The sequence below is a fragment of the Hippichthys cyanospilos genome, chromosome 8 (genome assembly GCF_059441005.1).
Source record: "Hippichthys cyanospilos isolate Australia breed blue-spotted pipefish chromosome 8, RoL_Hcya_1.0, whole genome shotgun sequence".
NCBI classification, from domain to species: Eukaryota; Metazoa; Chordata; class Actinopteri; order Syngnathiformes; family Syngnathidae; genus Hippichthys; species Hippichthys cyanospilos.
The window spans coordinates 10,161,515-10,179,597 of NC_142376.1; the positions used below are offsets into that span (position 1 = coordinate 10,161,515).

Here is an 18,083-nt window from a genome sequence, read left to right on the forward strand (position 1 = left end):
ATTGAATGTCATTCCGCATAGATGCTCAGCAGTAAGCTCTTGAATGGTTAGCAGCGATGTGACATAATCTAATTTGGATATAACAATGTCAAAATGTAAACAGCCAAGTCTTCTTGGGCTTGAGGGCATAGTTTGCTATGTGAGGCCACACAAGGTCACCATTGGAATCAAATGGGGTCAAATGGACTTATCACAAACACAAGAACATGCACACATGTACACTCTCAGTCCAACTGTCACCACCAACAGACTCCCTTAGGGCCAAGCTGAAAACAATTTAATATGACACCCAGCAGAGCATTTATACACACAGAAACATGCACGCAGTCTAACACGCACTTGTTAACATGTACACTAGTTATAATGACAGTCAGGCTGCTGGCTCTGACCTGCAGCATACATTTGTGTATGAAATCCAGCAAATGTGGTAAGCGCTGCAGTTCTTCTTCAAACAAGACAGAGAACAAATATTGCACTTAAAATTATTTGCAGATTAAACGTGCTGCTGTATTGGCAAATATAGTCCTACTTGTCATACGAGTTTAGACAATAACAGGTACAAGAGAAAATAGAGCAATAACTTTTTTTGAAATATTACTAAAGGCTAAGCAAGGTTACTACAATTGACCAAAAACTAACGAAGTAACGAAACTTGAACTCAGGAAAGAACAACAGGTACGATCGCATGAGCAGGCAGCATGTTTGCAGTAGTGAGATGTGTGTGAAGGCACTTTATATTGGAAGAGGTAGGAAAACAACAAGAAATGGGTTTGAAAAATAACTTTGTATTATGTTACTTGGATAAATATTTTGCACTACTTTCTCCACAAGTCCAAAATAATTTGGTCTACTTAAATAATGTGATTTGTTTTATATAGAGAACAATGACAATATCTGCAACTTTAATGCATTAGTTATTCAGTAAACCCTGTTCAGTAATGTTGATACATACTTTTCTCACTACATTAGCCCAAGAACTTGATATTTCGCAATAAGAATGGAAGACGGGTTGTTTTAGAGAACCGGTTCCCATTATTTTGATTGCAAATAATTATTTGTTGCCTGGTGACTACGGTTATGATAGCAAATAAGAGCTGACAGAAGTCATAACTTTCCTAACGTTTGGCTATATTCAATTAATAAGATGTAAAGATGGAATATTGCTAACTGTAACAGTTACAAGAGCTTGAACATTTCCGTGTGGATACTTTTAATATGCAAAACAGTGATAAAATTATATACTGTACACTATATATTGTAGTGCAATATAACCTATGATATGATATTACTAGTATGGTCAAGGAATTTTATAAACATTGAATAAATTAATTAATTAAGATTTGTAATTATTTGATCAAATGTAGCTTCTTTAACTAATTCAGTTATAGCCATTTACCTTATGCTCTGTTTGAGAATAGTCTCAAGTTCTGGCTGCAACTTTTGGTTTTAACCATCAGGAGGAATGGAACTGTTTTCTTTGGTCAATTATTAAAAAATAATTCAAAATGACCATTAAAAAAAACAACGCCCATGTTTCTCAAGTCTACTATTGGCAGAGAGATTTGCTATGGCTCGCTACATTATTGTCTTTTAGTTGTGATGATTACCTCTTGCTATAGTCGCAGTTGGGTGCTTTGCATTGATGTGGTAGGGTAAACTTGTGCTGCTTTGTTGGTAAATGTCATGTTCAGTTGTTAGACATTTGTGAGAAACTACACAGAAAGAAGGAGAAAAAGGCATTTGTCCTTTCTCATGCATGAGGAGAACGGAGGAAGACCACACAAATGCAATTCTGCTTCTAACTGAAAACCTTCTCTGCACCCTCTCTTTATATTAGCTCAAGAGGTTCCCAGGTACAAAAGTCATTGCTGCCCTGAAGGACTGAGGAGACATTTGGCAAATAATGTAAATAATTGGTTTAGGATGGTGATGAAAGCAGTTTATCTCCTTTCCTCCAGCAACAGGATGCGACACTGGTCAGAATACCCCCGTTGGTCACGGGCCTGTCTCCTTTCTGTCAGTTCCTCTTCTTCATAACCAACAGTAAGAGAAAACATTGATCCTAATCTATCAACATACTGATCACTTTGCAAACATACTAACTGTTTGCATAACAAACATACTAAGTGCATAAATACGGGATAAGCTGTATGCCTTTATCCTAACAGTAACCGAGCTTCTTCTTACAAAAAAACCCATCTCACTCTACTTTCATCAAAGCTGCCATCTGGACATTATTTTAAGTTCATTTAGCATTAATCGGATCAACAACACGTTCTTCTATTTTCAAATCTTTCTTCTGCCCCTGAACTTTCCCTCTCATCCCAACCACGTTCTAAAAACATGCATGGACACTCTAAATTGTCCTTAGGTATGATTGAAAGTATGAATGGTTGTTTGTCCTGTCCAGTGTGTGCCTCGCCTACTGACCAAAGAATCCTGAGACTCTATTGAGACCAAAATGATTGCTGATATAAGGTTTCAATGTCTCTTAAAATTGATTAAAAAAACACACTCACACACGCGGAAAGTTCATGTGCCTAACCCACAAGTATATGGTGGTCCACATTCTTTTCATTATTGAATGCATCGAGAATGTTTTTTGTAATGGTTTTTGTCATGGTTTAATTGACTTTTCAATCAAAGACTTGTGATTTGTCTTCTGCTTGTCACATATAAATGCCAGTATACTTTAGGTGACATTATATTAGCACAGATTTTTTAAGTAATGTAAATGGAAGAGGGTACAAACTATGAAATCTCACCTCTCTCACTCACACTTTCGATCTCAGCATCCTCGCAACTGCTGTATTCAGGTGTAGTCCCTCCCTCCTCTTCTGAGCTGCTTACACTGGTCTGCCTCTTGCCTCCAGCCCCCAACCCCCGCTTCGATTTGTAGGGCCTGGGCGGTGGTGGACGCAAAGATTCCGATTGATCAGAGCTGAGTGAATCGTTGCGTAACATGCTGTCAGCTTTGTTCCTTTTGGTTCGTCTCACTACATGCCCCTGACCAGGGGCTGATCCAGGTCCTGAACTTAGAGGTTCTCTGAGTTGAGGGGATTGGTCTTGCTGCGCAAGAGTGTGTTCACACAATCCACCGACAGTTCTCGATCCAGACACTACACCATCTTTCACCTCCCCCATAATTCCTGTTGTACTGCCTTGTACTGAAATAGGATGGCCCCGGCCTCCAGAAGGGACTGGCCCTGCTTGACGAGGGGGGCCACCAGTGTGGCTCATAGTTTGGTAGCCCCCCTCTTGTGTCCGTTTCAAGCCACCACTTCCTCCCACTGGATCAATCTCCAAAGAACGTCCTTTTGTGAGCCGCCGACTTTCCCTGTGCTCCCTGGTCTCACCCCGGAGGTCTCGGTCCATGGAAACCTGGGTCTGCAACATCGGGTGGCCTGACCTGCGCTCTCCCCGACCAGTTCCACCACCGCCTTTTCCGTTTCTCCTAGTAAATATGGAGACCAAGAGAATAAAACGATTAGCAAAAAAACATTTGTTAGGTTTTGCTAGACCGTTATCTAACTAAATCTGCAGTGTGTATACAAATGAAAATTGAAGTTGGTTATCAACAGTTTAAGCATTCCTCTATGTTAAATAACAAATCTTGAGAAAGCATTCTCACCAATTGGAGAACATTGCAAAAATCTTTGAAATAGCTAAAGAGAAGATCTGTACAAAGCCCGAACGAAAATCACAATCAACTTGAAACTGTACTGTATTTTTTCCTCTGTGAAGGGGATCTGTCCCAACGACGCACCAGAGTCACCGCCAGGCAAAGCAGATTGGAGATAGAAATGAAACCGTCTTTGACCCAACCATGTTGCTTAGAAAAAAAGAATGATAATCCCATGCTGGCGTCTAAGGAAGTCTGCAAAAAATTGGTGCACCCTCTACACTCTTTTCTGCCTACTTTCTTACAGTGGCATGAAGATTCAAAATACTTTATTACCTATGCATGGGCACATGTAACCTGCATTTATTCCCTTTATTGCACAGAGTCTGGTTACCAGAAGCCCTCTTGCACCAGAAATTCATTCTGAAGAGCAATAAAAAAAGACCCCCTTTCAGTGCTAAACCTCAATTTCAAACAAAGGGAATGCAGCGTTTTATATTACTCCTTGGAATGTCCGCTATCTATCTACCCTCTGTCTCTCCGATCTTTTAAGTCTCAACACTCCCCGGGCATGAACAGATCACACTAATACAATAAATGTTCAGCACAAACTCCCTTCATAATCATTAGAGAGAGTTAATAAAAGGTCAGCTATTCCATATTATAATGGACCAAACACCCAACATGTATCTGCTGTTTGAATACTGTATTGAGTAGGGGTGCAACAACAATTAGTTTGAATCAAAAAATAAGGTTTGATATAAATAGTGTATGTGCATCAAAAACAATGAAATCGAAACATTCTCCTTTAAAATATATCAAAATACATACTGAATCATGTTTTAGTGGCGAGCTAAATCTTATATATTTTAAATGAAATGCCACATTTATACTATTGACAAGTTCTTTCATTTTGAAAAACAACAAGAAGAAAACCACCCTCTCAAATTGAGCTGTTCCATAATTGTATCATCATGATAGTAAATCGAACCAAACATAACTGTTTTACGTTTAAATAAACCATCCTTGAATTATGTCTTACGCCATTTAACAGGATAAGTATCTATTATAATCAAATGTTCTTAATTGGAGAAATTCACACCAGAGTATGTTGTAGCTCAAATGCAATTAAAAATGTAAATGATTTCAAAGTGACTTTTAGCATTGTAATTGGTTTTGAATGCAGTTAGCTTTGAAAACATACATGTCTCTTGGTGGTTCACTTCGCGACCGGACATCTGTTCCAGTTGTGCTCCCATGTGCACTGCCTGGGTTGGGGTCTAGGGATGTGGTGGATCCCGGAGGGGCTTGGGAGTGGGATCGGTGTTTCTTATCACCAAGGGTTTGGCACACGGATGGCTCACTGATGGCTGAACCGAGACCAGAGGGCTTTCCTGATGGACCGGTGAACCATTCGCCTGGCTTGGTCAGCATCTCCTGTTGTTTTCGGCAGTTATTACAAACCCAGATGACCTACAAAAGTAAAAGTAAAACTGATACACTGCACAAATAGTGACAAACTGTTATCTAAAAACTATATATTCCATGTATATACAGTAGTTTTGTAAAAATTAATGGTATTACTGAACTGAAATGGATATTAACATTACAAACCACCAATCCAAGGAGGATTTGGTTGCTTTTATCAGTCGAGAGTAATGTAATATCATGCTTTCAGGAGATCAACAATATCAAAGCATGAATGATGATTAGATCAATCAACTTGTCACCAAATAATGTCTCCTGTCATTCTAGTTCCTCCTCCTACATCCAGGATGCACACGGTCTACTCAAAAAAGAAACATGATGTCCAGATTTTGGTTGTGACTGGATTGCGTTTGTGATTGAATCAGGAAAACGTTTTAAATATGCAATGTTTTCAATTCAAAGATACAATAAATAAGTCATTTTAATATCCCTCACTGCAAAATCGCCAAGAGATTGAAGCTTAATGAACAACTCCACACCATGGAGTTTTATGTCAGTTATGAATAAAGGAAGCGGCAGCACGGCAGCAACTTTTTTGCAATGTATAAGATGCTTTCAGAGATTGTCCTGGGCATGTTTCATTAATGTATGGCATTATACAGAATACACCATTTAATTCATTCAGAAAACAAATGGTGACAGATCAATAACTATTAGTTACAACAGTGACAGATGGTATTGATGACAGATGTGATTGCATCCCAGAATACATATGATGAATCATTGTGTAAAAGAGGAAGCACTGCACGACAGCCCTGCAGCATGAGTGCAGTCATAGTCATAAGCCTGGGTTTATATCAGATTCAGTGACGGAGGAAGTGTGGCTGGCCGTGAAATACAGACACGCAGAGAATGGAGGAGGAGAGGGATGGAAGGTTAGAGTCAGTCCGTCTTCTCCAGCCACCAGGGTTCTCATTACTCCTGAACACTCCCCAATGACTATTTAAAGAGAGCTAAAATAAAACACTCTGCCGTATGCCATACCCACCACCCCTTTTCCCCATCCTCTCCCTCCACTCACGCTCTCTCTCACCCCCTTCTCTTTCACTTCTCCCTTCTCCAGATTGCTTTTGATTAAAGCTACAAAAGCTGAGGAGAAAACAGCTTTACACCGACGCCGCAGCTATATTTATCCTGCCAAACAGCCCAGCACCACCAGGGAAAGCAGGATAATGTGTTCAAATACACACACACTCTCACACGTGAGCACACACATACGAGCACACAGGCTCATGTGGGACATCATATTGTTGTTGAAAACATCCTCCATGTGATTTATGATGTGTATGTCTGCCAGATCGAAATATTTTAAAGGTGTTTTAATTACCAGAGAGGGTAGCAGGAATTCATTAGTTCAAAAAAACCCTTCAGTAAAACACTGTTCATCACAGAGGATACATTCCAGACTTCTGCCATATAGAGATAGCATATGTAGAAGGCAAATCACAGTCTCAGAACAATCTATTTATGTTATGATTATGCACACAAAGTTCATAAGTAGAGAGTAGGTTCAAGCAGAGATAGAATGATTATTGGCTAGGCCGACATTCGGGACGATGTTTCCCCATATTGGTGCATATGGGCATCGGCCAATTTTATTAATCTTACGGCCAATAAAATCTGTCATTATGCTTGATGCCTCCTCGCATTCCCTGACCGTGGAGTCTCGCGCCAGCATTGCCCTGCTCATAACAGTATCTGATTGGTTAGCCGTGCAAGAACCAGAGCAAATCAGTAGTGAAAGCCATATATGCATTGCCTTGTCTTGAATGCCTGCTAGCCTTCCAGGATACCCTAGTAAAACAGTGGGTACTTGAGAAAAAGATTGGCGAGACACCGTGACGTTAAAAGTCATGGTTATTTAAAACTGTCACGACATAGCATGGTGGAAGAGGAGTGGAAGAGAGTAAACCCAAAATGCAGGGGAGTAGACAGGCTGGAAGTGCTTGACAAAAATACTAATTTAATAAAAGGATGGAAACACAACAAAAACAGTATCGACGACTAAGCCAAGTGCCAAACCAAAAATCCATAAATATACTTCATACAAAACGTATAACTTAAGAAAAAACACTGGAAGGATATATCCTGAGTGAAATAAACTGGAATAACTTAAAGGAACATATTAAACTTGGACATGTGGATAGCAGCAGTAGAGATTTAGACAATAACCCAACAACCAACTGAAAGAAAACTGGGAACTAAGTACACTCAACACAAGTGAGGTGATTACAAATTAGCTGGACAGGGACAATAGGCAGGGGAAGCTGATTGGTTGACACACAAGGAAGGAGGAAGGCATGTAAACACAGAGAGGTGGACACAATCACACTAACGAGAACACTGACAAGAAGAACAGAAACAGAAAAAGAACCCACTAAAGTAGCAACCTATAATAAAGACAACAACAATATAACACCACCAAATTGAAACTGAATTTGACAAAAAAGATCCAAATCTGCCAAAATCAGTAAATTCTTTTCTCTCTTGCATTGTCTGTCTTAACGGACAACCGCAATGTGCAGCGGCAACCCATTCTCATTGTGTATCGTACATGAGTCTTCCAGGGCTGAAACATCTAGTCACATTACAGCTGCTGTTGTCCACCTCCTGCTTCACCACTTTCAGTAACAATATAAGTTTGCTATTGCTGCAAACTACTGCGGTAACATGGCTTACATGTTATTATACATACTTTCACGGAGTGTTTTATGTGATATCTCTTAAGGTAGGACGCGAGCAGTATAGCAAGCTGGCGGTGTGGTTCAACATGGCCAATCAATCTAGGGAGAGAGGGGGGAGGCGTGTGTGCGTAAGCCACAGGAGAAGCTGAATAAACTGACAGCAGTCCATCGCAATAATGTCTGCTTCACCAAGTTATTATTGCTATAATGTTTAGTTATTTTTCCTAGGATTTTAACAAAGTCATATTACTCTGCCTTTTTTGTGTTGATTGAGAGACCCTCAGCAAAATAAAAAAAGTTAAATGTTGGGGTTTGTACTAGTGAAAAAAAGTCCCCTATACTGCAATAAATATTCCATGATCAGTTATCGGTTATCGAGGGGTTACCCTGAAAAAAAATATATTGTGTGATCCCTTCTCTTAATTTAACCTAAGAAAAGGTTTCTGGGATATGTGATGAAAGTACAATACTCTGAGAAAACACGGAAGCATGGGTAAAAAAAATTAAAACTAGGTGGTTAGGGTTTGTCACTTTGGAAAGATATTGAAGTGAGCAATTCACACATTAAACTTGTGAACATTTCACACAACAAATGACCAGAGCACTGGAGAACTGGAGCCATGAGCTGCAATGAGACTGAACTCATCACACGCTAATCCGTAATGTTAGATTACATTGGTGTTGAGTCACAGGCAAGTACGAAGGTATAACAGCACACAAATACAAATAGATACACAAAAACAACAATGGCATCAAATACATATACATGGACAGGCAACGACAAGAATATGCGCTTTATGATCCGCGCATGCACCAAGTATGACACACACGCACAATCATGCACACACAATGCTCCAACAACTGCAGCAGCAAGATCCCCCTGAGATCAGTTTGTGAGTGAAGGCGAACTACAGAGAGAATAGCTTCTCCATAGATGGAAACTAGGACACAAAATCGTGTGTGTGTTTGTTTGGCATCTTGCAGCATCTGTGCCTGTGTGCACCCATCTGTGTGTGTGTGTTGGGGGGGAGGTAAAGGCGGTCTGGAGCCATATACAGTATGTGCATCATTGCTCATGTGTGCTGTATATGAAAGGCGTGATGTTTGTGGATGTACAATATTTCGTGGAGAGGAAACGCAATATTTAAATTTTGATGATGTTTTCTTCTTTCTTTTGACCAGCAGTTCTCAAATGGGGTAAGAGAATAAACTCCAGGCGGTACATGAAATTTTAGCAGGGTTTCTGCAGGTAACAGTAAATCTAATTTCATGCTCTTTAATGACAGGAACAGTATATTTATCTCTTTGAATTATGCGTAAATGAACACAAATCAACTCATTACTAAACTGTGTGATTCCTGCAAAACATTGCATGATTTTATTTGATTTAGTTTTATACAGGCGTGCATTGTAACTGCAATGTACATACAATTAATTAAGTAACATTTTTTTTTTTTTTTTTTTTTTCCAGCAGACAAACCCAGCAGTAAAAGAGGTGAGGTAACACGATTTATCTTCTGGGATTGCTGCATGAAATACACATAGAGATACCACCACTACAAAAGTTGTTCCAAAGTTTGATCAGTCAGATGCAGACACACAAGCCTTTTTTTTTCCCCATCCTCTGAGTAGGGTACTTGGCTTATGGTGGAAGACTGACTCATACGCTTGCCTCAAAGTGCAGAGATCGGGGTTCACTTCCGGCTCCAACCTTCCTATGTAGAGTTTACATTTTCTCCTCATTCCTGCGTGGGTTTTCTCCAGGTACTCCAGTTTCCTCCCACATTCCAAAAGCATGAATGGTAAATTTATTTGACACTCTTAATTGTCCTTACATGTGTCTGTGAGTGTGTATTGTTGTTTGCCTTTGTGTGCCCTGCGCTTGGCTGGCAACCAGTTCAGAGTGTAGCGCACCTGCTGCCCGAAGACAGCTGGGAGCGCGCCAGCGATCATTGTGATTATAAGTGGAACAGATAATTGATGGATGGAAAAAAAAATAAGATTAATCAATTTTCTGATAATTCAAATTAATGATTTGGGGCATTTGGTTGAAATTCTATCCCTTATGCTTAATAATTTCTGCCTTCTTTTAAGTTAATCATACCTCATAATTGCCCTTGTTTGGCACCACACTGATATCACAGTCCTATTTTACCAACACAATAAAGCACAGTGATGTTGTTACAAAATATTACCGAGCAAGTTGCAAGTTTTTATCACCTGAAGTCACAATCTGTCACTTACACTATTGATTACCACAATGGCCAACATTATCCAGTGTGCACTCAAGCAGACATGCTGTCATGTAACACTGCCAGTCTACATTAGACTTGCTGCTCCTGCATCAGGTCAAGCTCAAACACAGCAAATACTTGCCAATCATGCGAGAAAAAAAATCTGCATTTGTCCAAAAGAACGAAGGTGGAGGTAGAGGGGTGGGAACAGGAAGTAGTAGCAGCCAATGACAGCTTGACGTATGATACCGGCAGCATGCGACTGTGGGCGTCTATAAATCCTGAGCTAAGGATGAAAGACTGCCACAAAGGAGATTAGTGTCCACAGCAGCTAATGAGGTACTACATCAGCACACCACAGCTCTCCCACAACACAATACACACTCATAAGATACGCGTACAGTACGCAAACACATATACAGATGGCTAACACAAAGTAACAATACCGTAACATGCAAGTCAAACAAATCATTCCCACAACCACTGTACATTATATGCTTTGACTATTATTGCACACATTTAAAACAGAAAAGTAACTTGGCAACTTTAATGATTATTTGTTTTAAAAGTTTTAAAAGGCATAAAAACGGGCACATCTTCATTTTCGTCTTGGGGAAAGTCTAGTTTAACCTGTTTGGGACCAAATGGCATCTCGCTGGGTGTTCCAGTTGAATGACGCAGGTGTTCATAGTGGGAAAACCGATAACATCAATACCAAGTCTATATCGATATTGGATAGATACTATCACGATGAGATTGATCCACTCTTGGGTTCATTGGTACCAATTTATATTTTGGCACAAACTTATATATGCACATGATAATCATGGAAAAAAAAAAAAAAACACCAACCTACAAAAAAAGAGAGGAGAAGAGAAATTCCCTAATCCAGACAGAGATGATTGATAGAAGCTTTTCAGCATGGCAGAGTATCGTAAATTTAGTCACGTTTTGCATTAGTTAATATTAGTTTTGAAATAGTCAATTTCTTATTTTATCCAACACAAAAAATAAAAATTCTTAAATCCCTGGTAACACATTAATGTGATTCAAATCTTATTTAAATGAATAAATTAACTGCAATTTAAACAGGAATATACAGAATCTAATATGGCTCCGATTTTTTTTTTCACTTAGCTGACTGCCTGAGAGTGGAGATCACAAACAGTTTGACATAAATGAAATTAAAGACCTGCAATCTTCTATTTACCTTAGGCATTCATTTGTGAAGCATTGCCATTCTCAACTACAATTCCTCAATGTCATTTAATCATATAATAAAGCTATTCTTCATCTTGACATCTTCACAAGGGTCATGGACATACATACTGTAACCTTTATCTGCAAACTATCTATAGTGGCTTGGTTTTAGGTGTTCAAATCCGAGAGGGCAGTCAAGCACAAAACGTGCCTAGTCTGTAACTCGAGTCTAGATCGTCAAGCAGAAGACTAAAAGTAAAATATTGACCTCATTTCGAGAATAGGCAGCTCCCTTCTTAAGTTTAGTCAAGGAATACTGTTGAAGCATCTGTAAGAGAGTGAGGATGCTATTATATGTGCAATGTACATTTAACCATGTATTGTATTGATAAATTGGTATAAAAAAAAATCACATAGGAATCAGGATTCTTGATTCAGAATTGATTTGAAATGTTCCAAGTTGGCATCTGTCGGAGGCACACAATGACGATATAGTACGTCAGCACGCAGCTAGTCAAGTTGGTGCGGCAGGATGTATAAAAACAAAAGATGGAGGAAATTCAACCAGCCTTGTCTTCTTTGAAAGTAAAGATTTACTCCATTACAGTGTAGTGGGAAATGTTGCAGCAACACATCCCGAAGATTTTTCAACGGTGCCACAGCTTTTACCAAAGAATTGAAAGAAAAGTCGCTAGCGCCTTGACCGAAACCATCAGTGGCACAAACGTGAACAACGTAGTCTCATCACGTTTTGCTAACTCTATTGACGCACGAAAGCCACTAAGCGGCAAATGTGAATCCAACGTTTCACTCAACGTTTGTTCATGAATGGGCTATGACCGTCACGGATCTGGTGATTGTGACTGATAATGCTAATTATATGCTCACATGTACTCAGCTCAAAAACCTGGCATATGTTTCTTGCTTTGTCCACACTCTCAAATTAGCTGCTCACTATAAAATGTTTATTTTCATATCTTGTTTGTCAAAAACATACTGCAAGTGTTAATCTTTTTCATTTTTGCAAGTTTTCTTGTTTTTTTTTTTTTTTTAATATATATTTTGGTATTGCAGTTTCCTGCGAAATTACTTCGTAATTACTTCGTACTGAAAGTACTTTGTTCTATGTTCTAATTATACAGATGCACTTTATTTTTATTTTATCCACATGTCCACATGCTGTTTGTTCTGTAAAAATCAGTTTGTCTCCTTTTGTTATTCTGTGCAAAGCAAACTGATTTAGTGTGATGATTGTGCAAGAATCATTTTTAAATGAATGGAATGGTTTTGAATCGAAAATGGATTTTGAACTAAAACGTAGACCCAAAAATCATAATCGAATCATGAGACAGTCCAAGCTTTCCACTATGAGTAGGTTGTGATTATTGACCTTATATGGTGATCACTGGCATACTAATGCTAACTGCGATTGCTAAGTTGTTAGCGAAGGCTACATTTCTTGGTGTCTAAAAATTGATATGTACAGTGATTACAATTAATTAACCATATGAATGAATAAATTACATCATGTATATGAATGTTTTAATTTACATTAATGAATTACATATGGCAATGACTCGAATATTCAATGGAATAATCAAGAGGATAATCGATTTTGAAAAGATTTAATAGTCGCAGCTCTAATAATATATATAGAAGCAACACTATTTGTGTTGATTGGCCCTTCACTGTCATTATACTACTCAGTAAATATCATTTGTTTTAAACAACTAATAAAATATAAATGTTTTATTCTTTGTTGACAGCCCAAGCTATACAAAACAGGGTGCAAAGTTTACATAGCGGCATGGAAATATGATTTCCCTTGGGATGTCTGTAAATCCCCCAGATGTAGATCTATTTGTAGTTGGCACCACACAGTGAGACCATACTGTGTTTCTCACTGGATGTGTGTATTTCTGCTATCATATAGCAATGAACAGCAAGAAGCAGAAGAAAGATGGCCCCCTTAAGACCAGTCAATGAGAGACGCACGTGGAGGCGGACGCAACTCGTAAGACTGGCAATCAATAGTAATCATGAGCGGCTATGGCATTAACAGGAGATGGCACATCGCTCAGGCTTTTGCTGTTGCGACGGGACACAAAGCACCACATCATTTCTAAGTTGGATCAATAGACATTTGCAACACGTTTTTGTGGTATTTCAACCTTAATAGCACATTCCTGTCATCACTAGATTAATTTTTGTCAGCTTGAGAGGTTAGCCTTACAAAGTTTTGGGATAGTTTACTTGCAACGGGTAAAGAGGTTTTTAGAGAAACTAATTTAGCAGATCAGTACTGTAGCAATAAGAAGATAATACTTTGGCTTTGAGATGTTCAGAGAAAAACTGTGAAAACTTCAGACAAATTAGTCTTTGAGTTTACCAACACCTCCTCAGGGTTGCAATACACATACGCTATACTGTACGATGCCAAGATTATGGCTGCAATTTACCATACTAAAAGATACTGAGAGGATTAATTTCCAAACACTAAAAACTAACTTATGCTCTGATGCTTTGGGGAAACATTCATTTGATCTGTTTCACTGGTTTTATGAACCAAAAAACACGCAAAACAGAATATAAAATATAAGTGTTTTGCTGATGTACGACATAAAAATAGTGACAGCGCTAAATTTAATTTTGAAACTTCTTGTCATCCATCCCCATGCTTACCAGTCATCATCAACTAAGCATAATACTGACGTAGATATTTATAAGCAAGTTATTTATAAGCAAATAAAAATAAAAAATAAATAATGAATGATGCTTTCTTTAACATGAACCTAGTTCTCCATAACTTGTGATATTAATCATCTCTTCTACTTCCTGAAACAATGCTGTTTAATCCTAATTAAGTGTATCAAAAAAATAACAAACATCTAGTTATCAATTCAATTCAGCTCAATTCTGGCTAAAGGTCTAGTGAAGTGCTACGGATAGTTTATCCAAATGTGTAGTAAAATTTTGGAAACACACAATAAAAGGCATGTAAATGACAGTCTTCTACGAAAATGCAAAGCAAGACAAGCATTTTATTGCATTACTTTTGAGTAAATGGACTGCATTGTAAATACCAAGTATTCATTTAAACGATTAAAAAAACAAACACGTCACTGTTTCACTCTATATGGAGCTTTTTTACAGATGTGAGTGCAATAAGGACGCACACCTTGACGAGTGCTGGTTGTTTGGGCTGTTTCCCTGTGGGAAGTGTCCCATGTAATGTCCTCAACCTGACCTAATTGTACATAAGTAAAGTTTCAATTATTCAAACATGAAATGTCCTGTACACGTTGGGTTTTCTCTTAGCAGACAACATTCATAGATGGGGTAGGGCCAACATGCAAACCAGAGAGAGACAGAGAGAGCTGTATGAGAAAGTAAAAAAAAAAAAATTGTGAATCTGGGGGAAAACCAAAATCAGTCAGCGCCATGACTTAAACATAGCTTGCAACCAATACAATCAGTTGGAATGTCCTTAATAAGAAGCAAGAAATCACCAGGGAACTATGTAACAGACATCAAATGGTCAATCCAAAGAAAACAGCAGCAGTAAATGGACACCACAAAACAACTGTTAGGACATCAGACGCAACACCGGAAGATTTGAATAACTCATTAATAAAAAGAGTAGGAAGATCATGATGCAACGTACACTCTCAAAAAAGAAGCGTTTCATCTAAGTCAAAATTATGTGAAATGGAGGAAAGAAAGTTTTCCCTTTGAGGGATATATGTTAAGCAGCTAAAATGATGCATTTTATGTTGGAGAATGAAGGGAGAAACCCGTAATTGAAAGCTCCTGAAAGCAACAAAAGAACAACGCGTAATTTAGCAATGTCAATGATATCTCAAATGTGTTTGCTGAGCAGAGGTCAAATTGTGTGCAAGGCATATAAAATAGAGAATGCTCATGACTCTACAGGGGTCGTAATGTGCTGGAGGCCTGCCACTGGCAAAATGTTGACAGTAAAAACTGATATTTTCAACATTTTATGTTACAGGCTTGTTCCAAAATAAAATTTAAAACATAAGCCAGAATTTTGCACGTGACATTTTGGAATTGACGCCAGGGAAACGCATTAGTTTTTGCTATGTGAGGTATGATTGTGATAAAATATGGACCGGCATCTTTTTTGTTTTTTTGTTATTTTTAAATCTTTAGATAAGACAAACCTTTAACTTGTATAAATGCTGTAAAAAAAAAAAGTACCGCAGTTAACAGTTGTTAGTTGTTTTTTTTTTTTTTTATATATCGCTTTTTCCTTGTGTTAAAAAGGGTTTTAGTTAGACAGTTTTAGGTATATTTATACAATCTTTATAGGTAATAATCTTATTTAGCTTCAGAGTGGCAAGTGGGGGGCACAAAATGTTTTCTCTTTCCTAGAGGGGGCTTTGTAAAATATAGTTGAGTAGCACTGGATTAAAGTAATATTGTAAAATAACAACATTACAACATTTTTTTATACTGATGATAATGACAAACTAATACAATCCTACATTCTTCTTAAAAATGCATGTGACACACAGAAGCCCCTCAAGTGAAAAAAAAAAGCAGTACTCACAACTTTGTCCTCCTTCAGCGCAGTGTCAAGCCATACATGAAAAAGATAGAAAAGAAAACGTGAGAAAAATAGTAAGTATCGTGATTAACTGAAATCAGTGGCCCTATTAGCACATAGAAAATTTGTTTACGGAAATATTTGTATTTAATTACTTTATTTGATACGCCATTGAGTTTTGTTAGAGTGATATTTCTTGCGTGAGTGAAATATGCAACAGTGAATGAATAAAACCGCCACCCACCCTATCATACCACCTGGGACCTCAAGGCAGGCGTAGACTTTTGGGTGTGTGTTTAAGTCCGCGTGGGATCATTAAATGCCTCACCGGGAGTATAGGGGAGGGACCGAGAGGACACACCACTTATTTCAGTGGAAGTTGTAACACCTTTATGAACACACACCTCTCCCCTGCTGTGTGTTTATAGGGCACATCTGCACCCCTGGGAGACCCAGAAGGAGTGGGAGAATACCCCCTCCATCCGCAGCTCAGTGTAATGCCCAATTAACCTTTAGCGGCTTCTGCCTGGGTCGCACAGTGTAGTGACACTGTGGTGGGATCATACATAAACAAACAGTATGATTATTTCAAATATACTGTAACAGATAAGTATGACAGGAATAATCACATGCATTTTATGGCAGGTGGGTTGAAGCTCGGATGCGGTAAAGGTTCAATGTGTTTCCTGCAATATATTGGAGAGATTGACCTGTGTTTATCCACAAAATGGTTGCGCTAAAAATATTTGATACAAGTTATTGTAAATTTTCTGTACCTCATTTGCCAGCTGTAAAGAAGAGCCAATGTAGTAAATATGGCGTTGTTGTCTTCTGGTTTACATGTACAGTAGGTGTTAATTTTAAAATGTTCACATTTGGGGTAATTTTCCTTATTGAATAACAGGCAAATAAAATAAAACAGAAACAATGATTTGTGCTTTTTTAAGTGGGTACCAGTACCTTATGGCAAAGAGGCGTGCTTGTCAATTTTCATCATTTCATGCATTTGTTTATTTACTGTAATTAAAGATTAGTTCACTAAAACAAACGCTGATAATGTTAATGTAATAGATGTATGTGACATGACAAATGTGCTCAGTGGCCACTTTATTTTGTGCAGTTGCATAATCGAATGAAATCCAGTATAACCATACAGCAAAATGCATCAACAATTGACATTGGTTTACATTCTTCTTCATTCTTTGTGTCACCTTAATCATCCTGAATGTTTTTTTTTTCTTCTGAACTTTGGCAAGCAAAAACAATATTATGTAGTATGCACAGAAATGAAAATGATTGGCCAAAACCTAAAATGAGAATTGCCTGACCGAACACCAAGACACTAGAAAAAAATAAATAAAAACAACTTTCACACATCATCTTGCGAAAGCCAATCGACTTTGGGAAAAGATACGCATAATGTCACAAGCAGCACCCTGCACAGGCGCATAAATGAGTAATGAAAAGCAAATAAAACGGTATGCTATGGTTCTGAATATTATTCATGTTTTGTGTTTTAAGGCCTGTTTAAAGGGGACTAATTTTAATGTGCTCCAGTTTTTTTTATGTGTGTGTTTGGTGTGTGGTGTGTGTGGTTGTAATTAGATATAACAAAGGAAGGGCTTTTATTTGGATTCATTGATTTACCATCTACTAGAATGGAAGACAAAAGTCTAGTCATTTGATTGGTTATTGTAAACTTTTATTGACTAAAAAAACCTTGATTGTAAATAAGTAAAAGATCAAAGTCATGTCACTCCCATCATTCTTCTTGATATATGTCAGCTTTAAAGGAACAATGTGTAAGATTTAGACCGTTTTTCATTAAAAAGGAATAAATTAAATGGATTATAAATTTCAAAAACTTGCAAATAAATGTGTGAAAATGACCAGCAGCATGTTTTAAATATAATTGTAGATCTACAGTAGTTATCATAAATGATATTACATGGGGGATGGCACTCCTCCGGAGACTACAATGGTAAATGCAGCACCTCATGCTGTCCGTAATGAAAAACAGTCAAAATATTACACATCGTCCTTTTAATAGATTGATACAAAGTCCAAATCATTTTCGATCAATAACTACATATCAGTTATCAACGTTTAATGCATTGACAGATTTATTTTCTGTCTTGAGTTTGACATCTTCAACTGCTTTTGAATGCACCATGTGTCATTATTAATATCTACTTACAAGATTTGATAGAGATCACGTCTATACAAATTACTGTGTAATTAACTGTGTCTTGCATTTAAAATATGTAAAAACATGTAAAGAATAA

General features: G+C 37.9%; 1 protein-coding gene across 4 annotated transcripts in view; it reads right to left on the minus strand.

Moving 5' to 3' along the window:
* The window catches only part of rims1a (regulating synaptic membrane exocytosis 1a), a 63,193-nt gene that overhangs the window by 33,879 nt on the left and 11,231 nt on the right, over positions 1-18,083 (minus strand). For all 4 annotated transcript variants that reach the window (XM_088421032.1, XM_088421029.1, XM_088421028.1 and 1 more), the window contains exons 4-6: positions 15,802-15,813; positions 4,827-5,095; positions 2,766-3,454 (exon numbers count right to left, since the gene is read on the minus strand). In XM_088421032.1, coding sequence (XP_088277158.1) covers positions 2,766-3,454; positions 4,827-5,095; positions 15,802-15,813 — 970 coding nt within the window. The remainder of the gene's footprint in view (positions 1-2,765; positions 3,455-4,826; positions 5,096-15,801; positions 15,814-18,083) is intronic.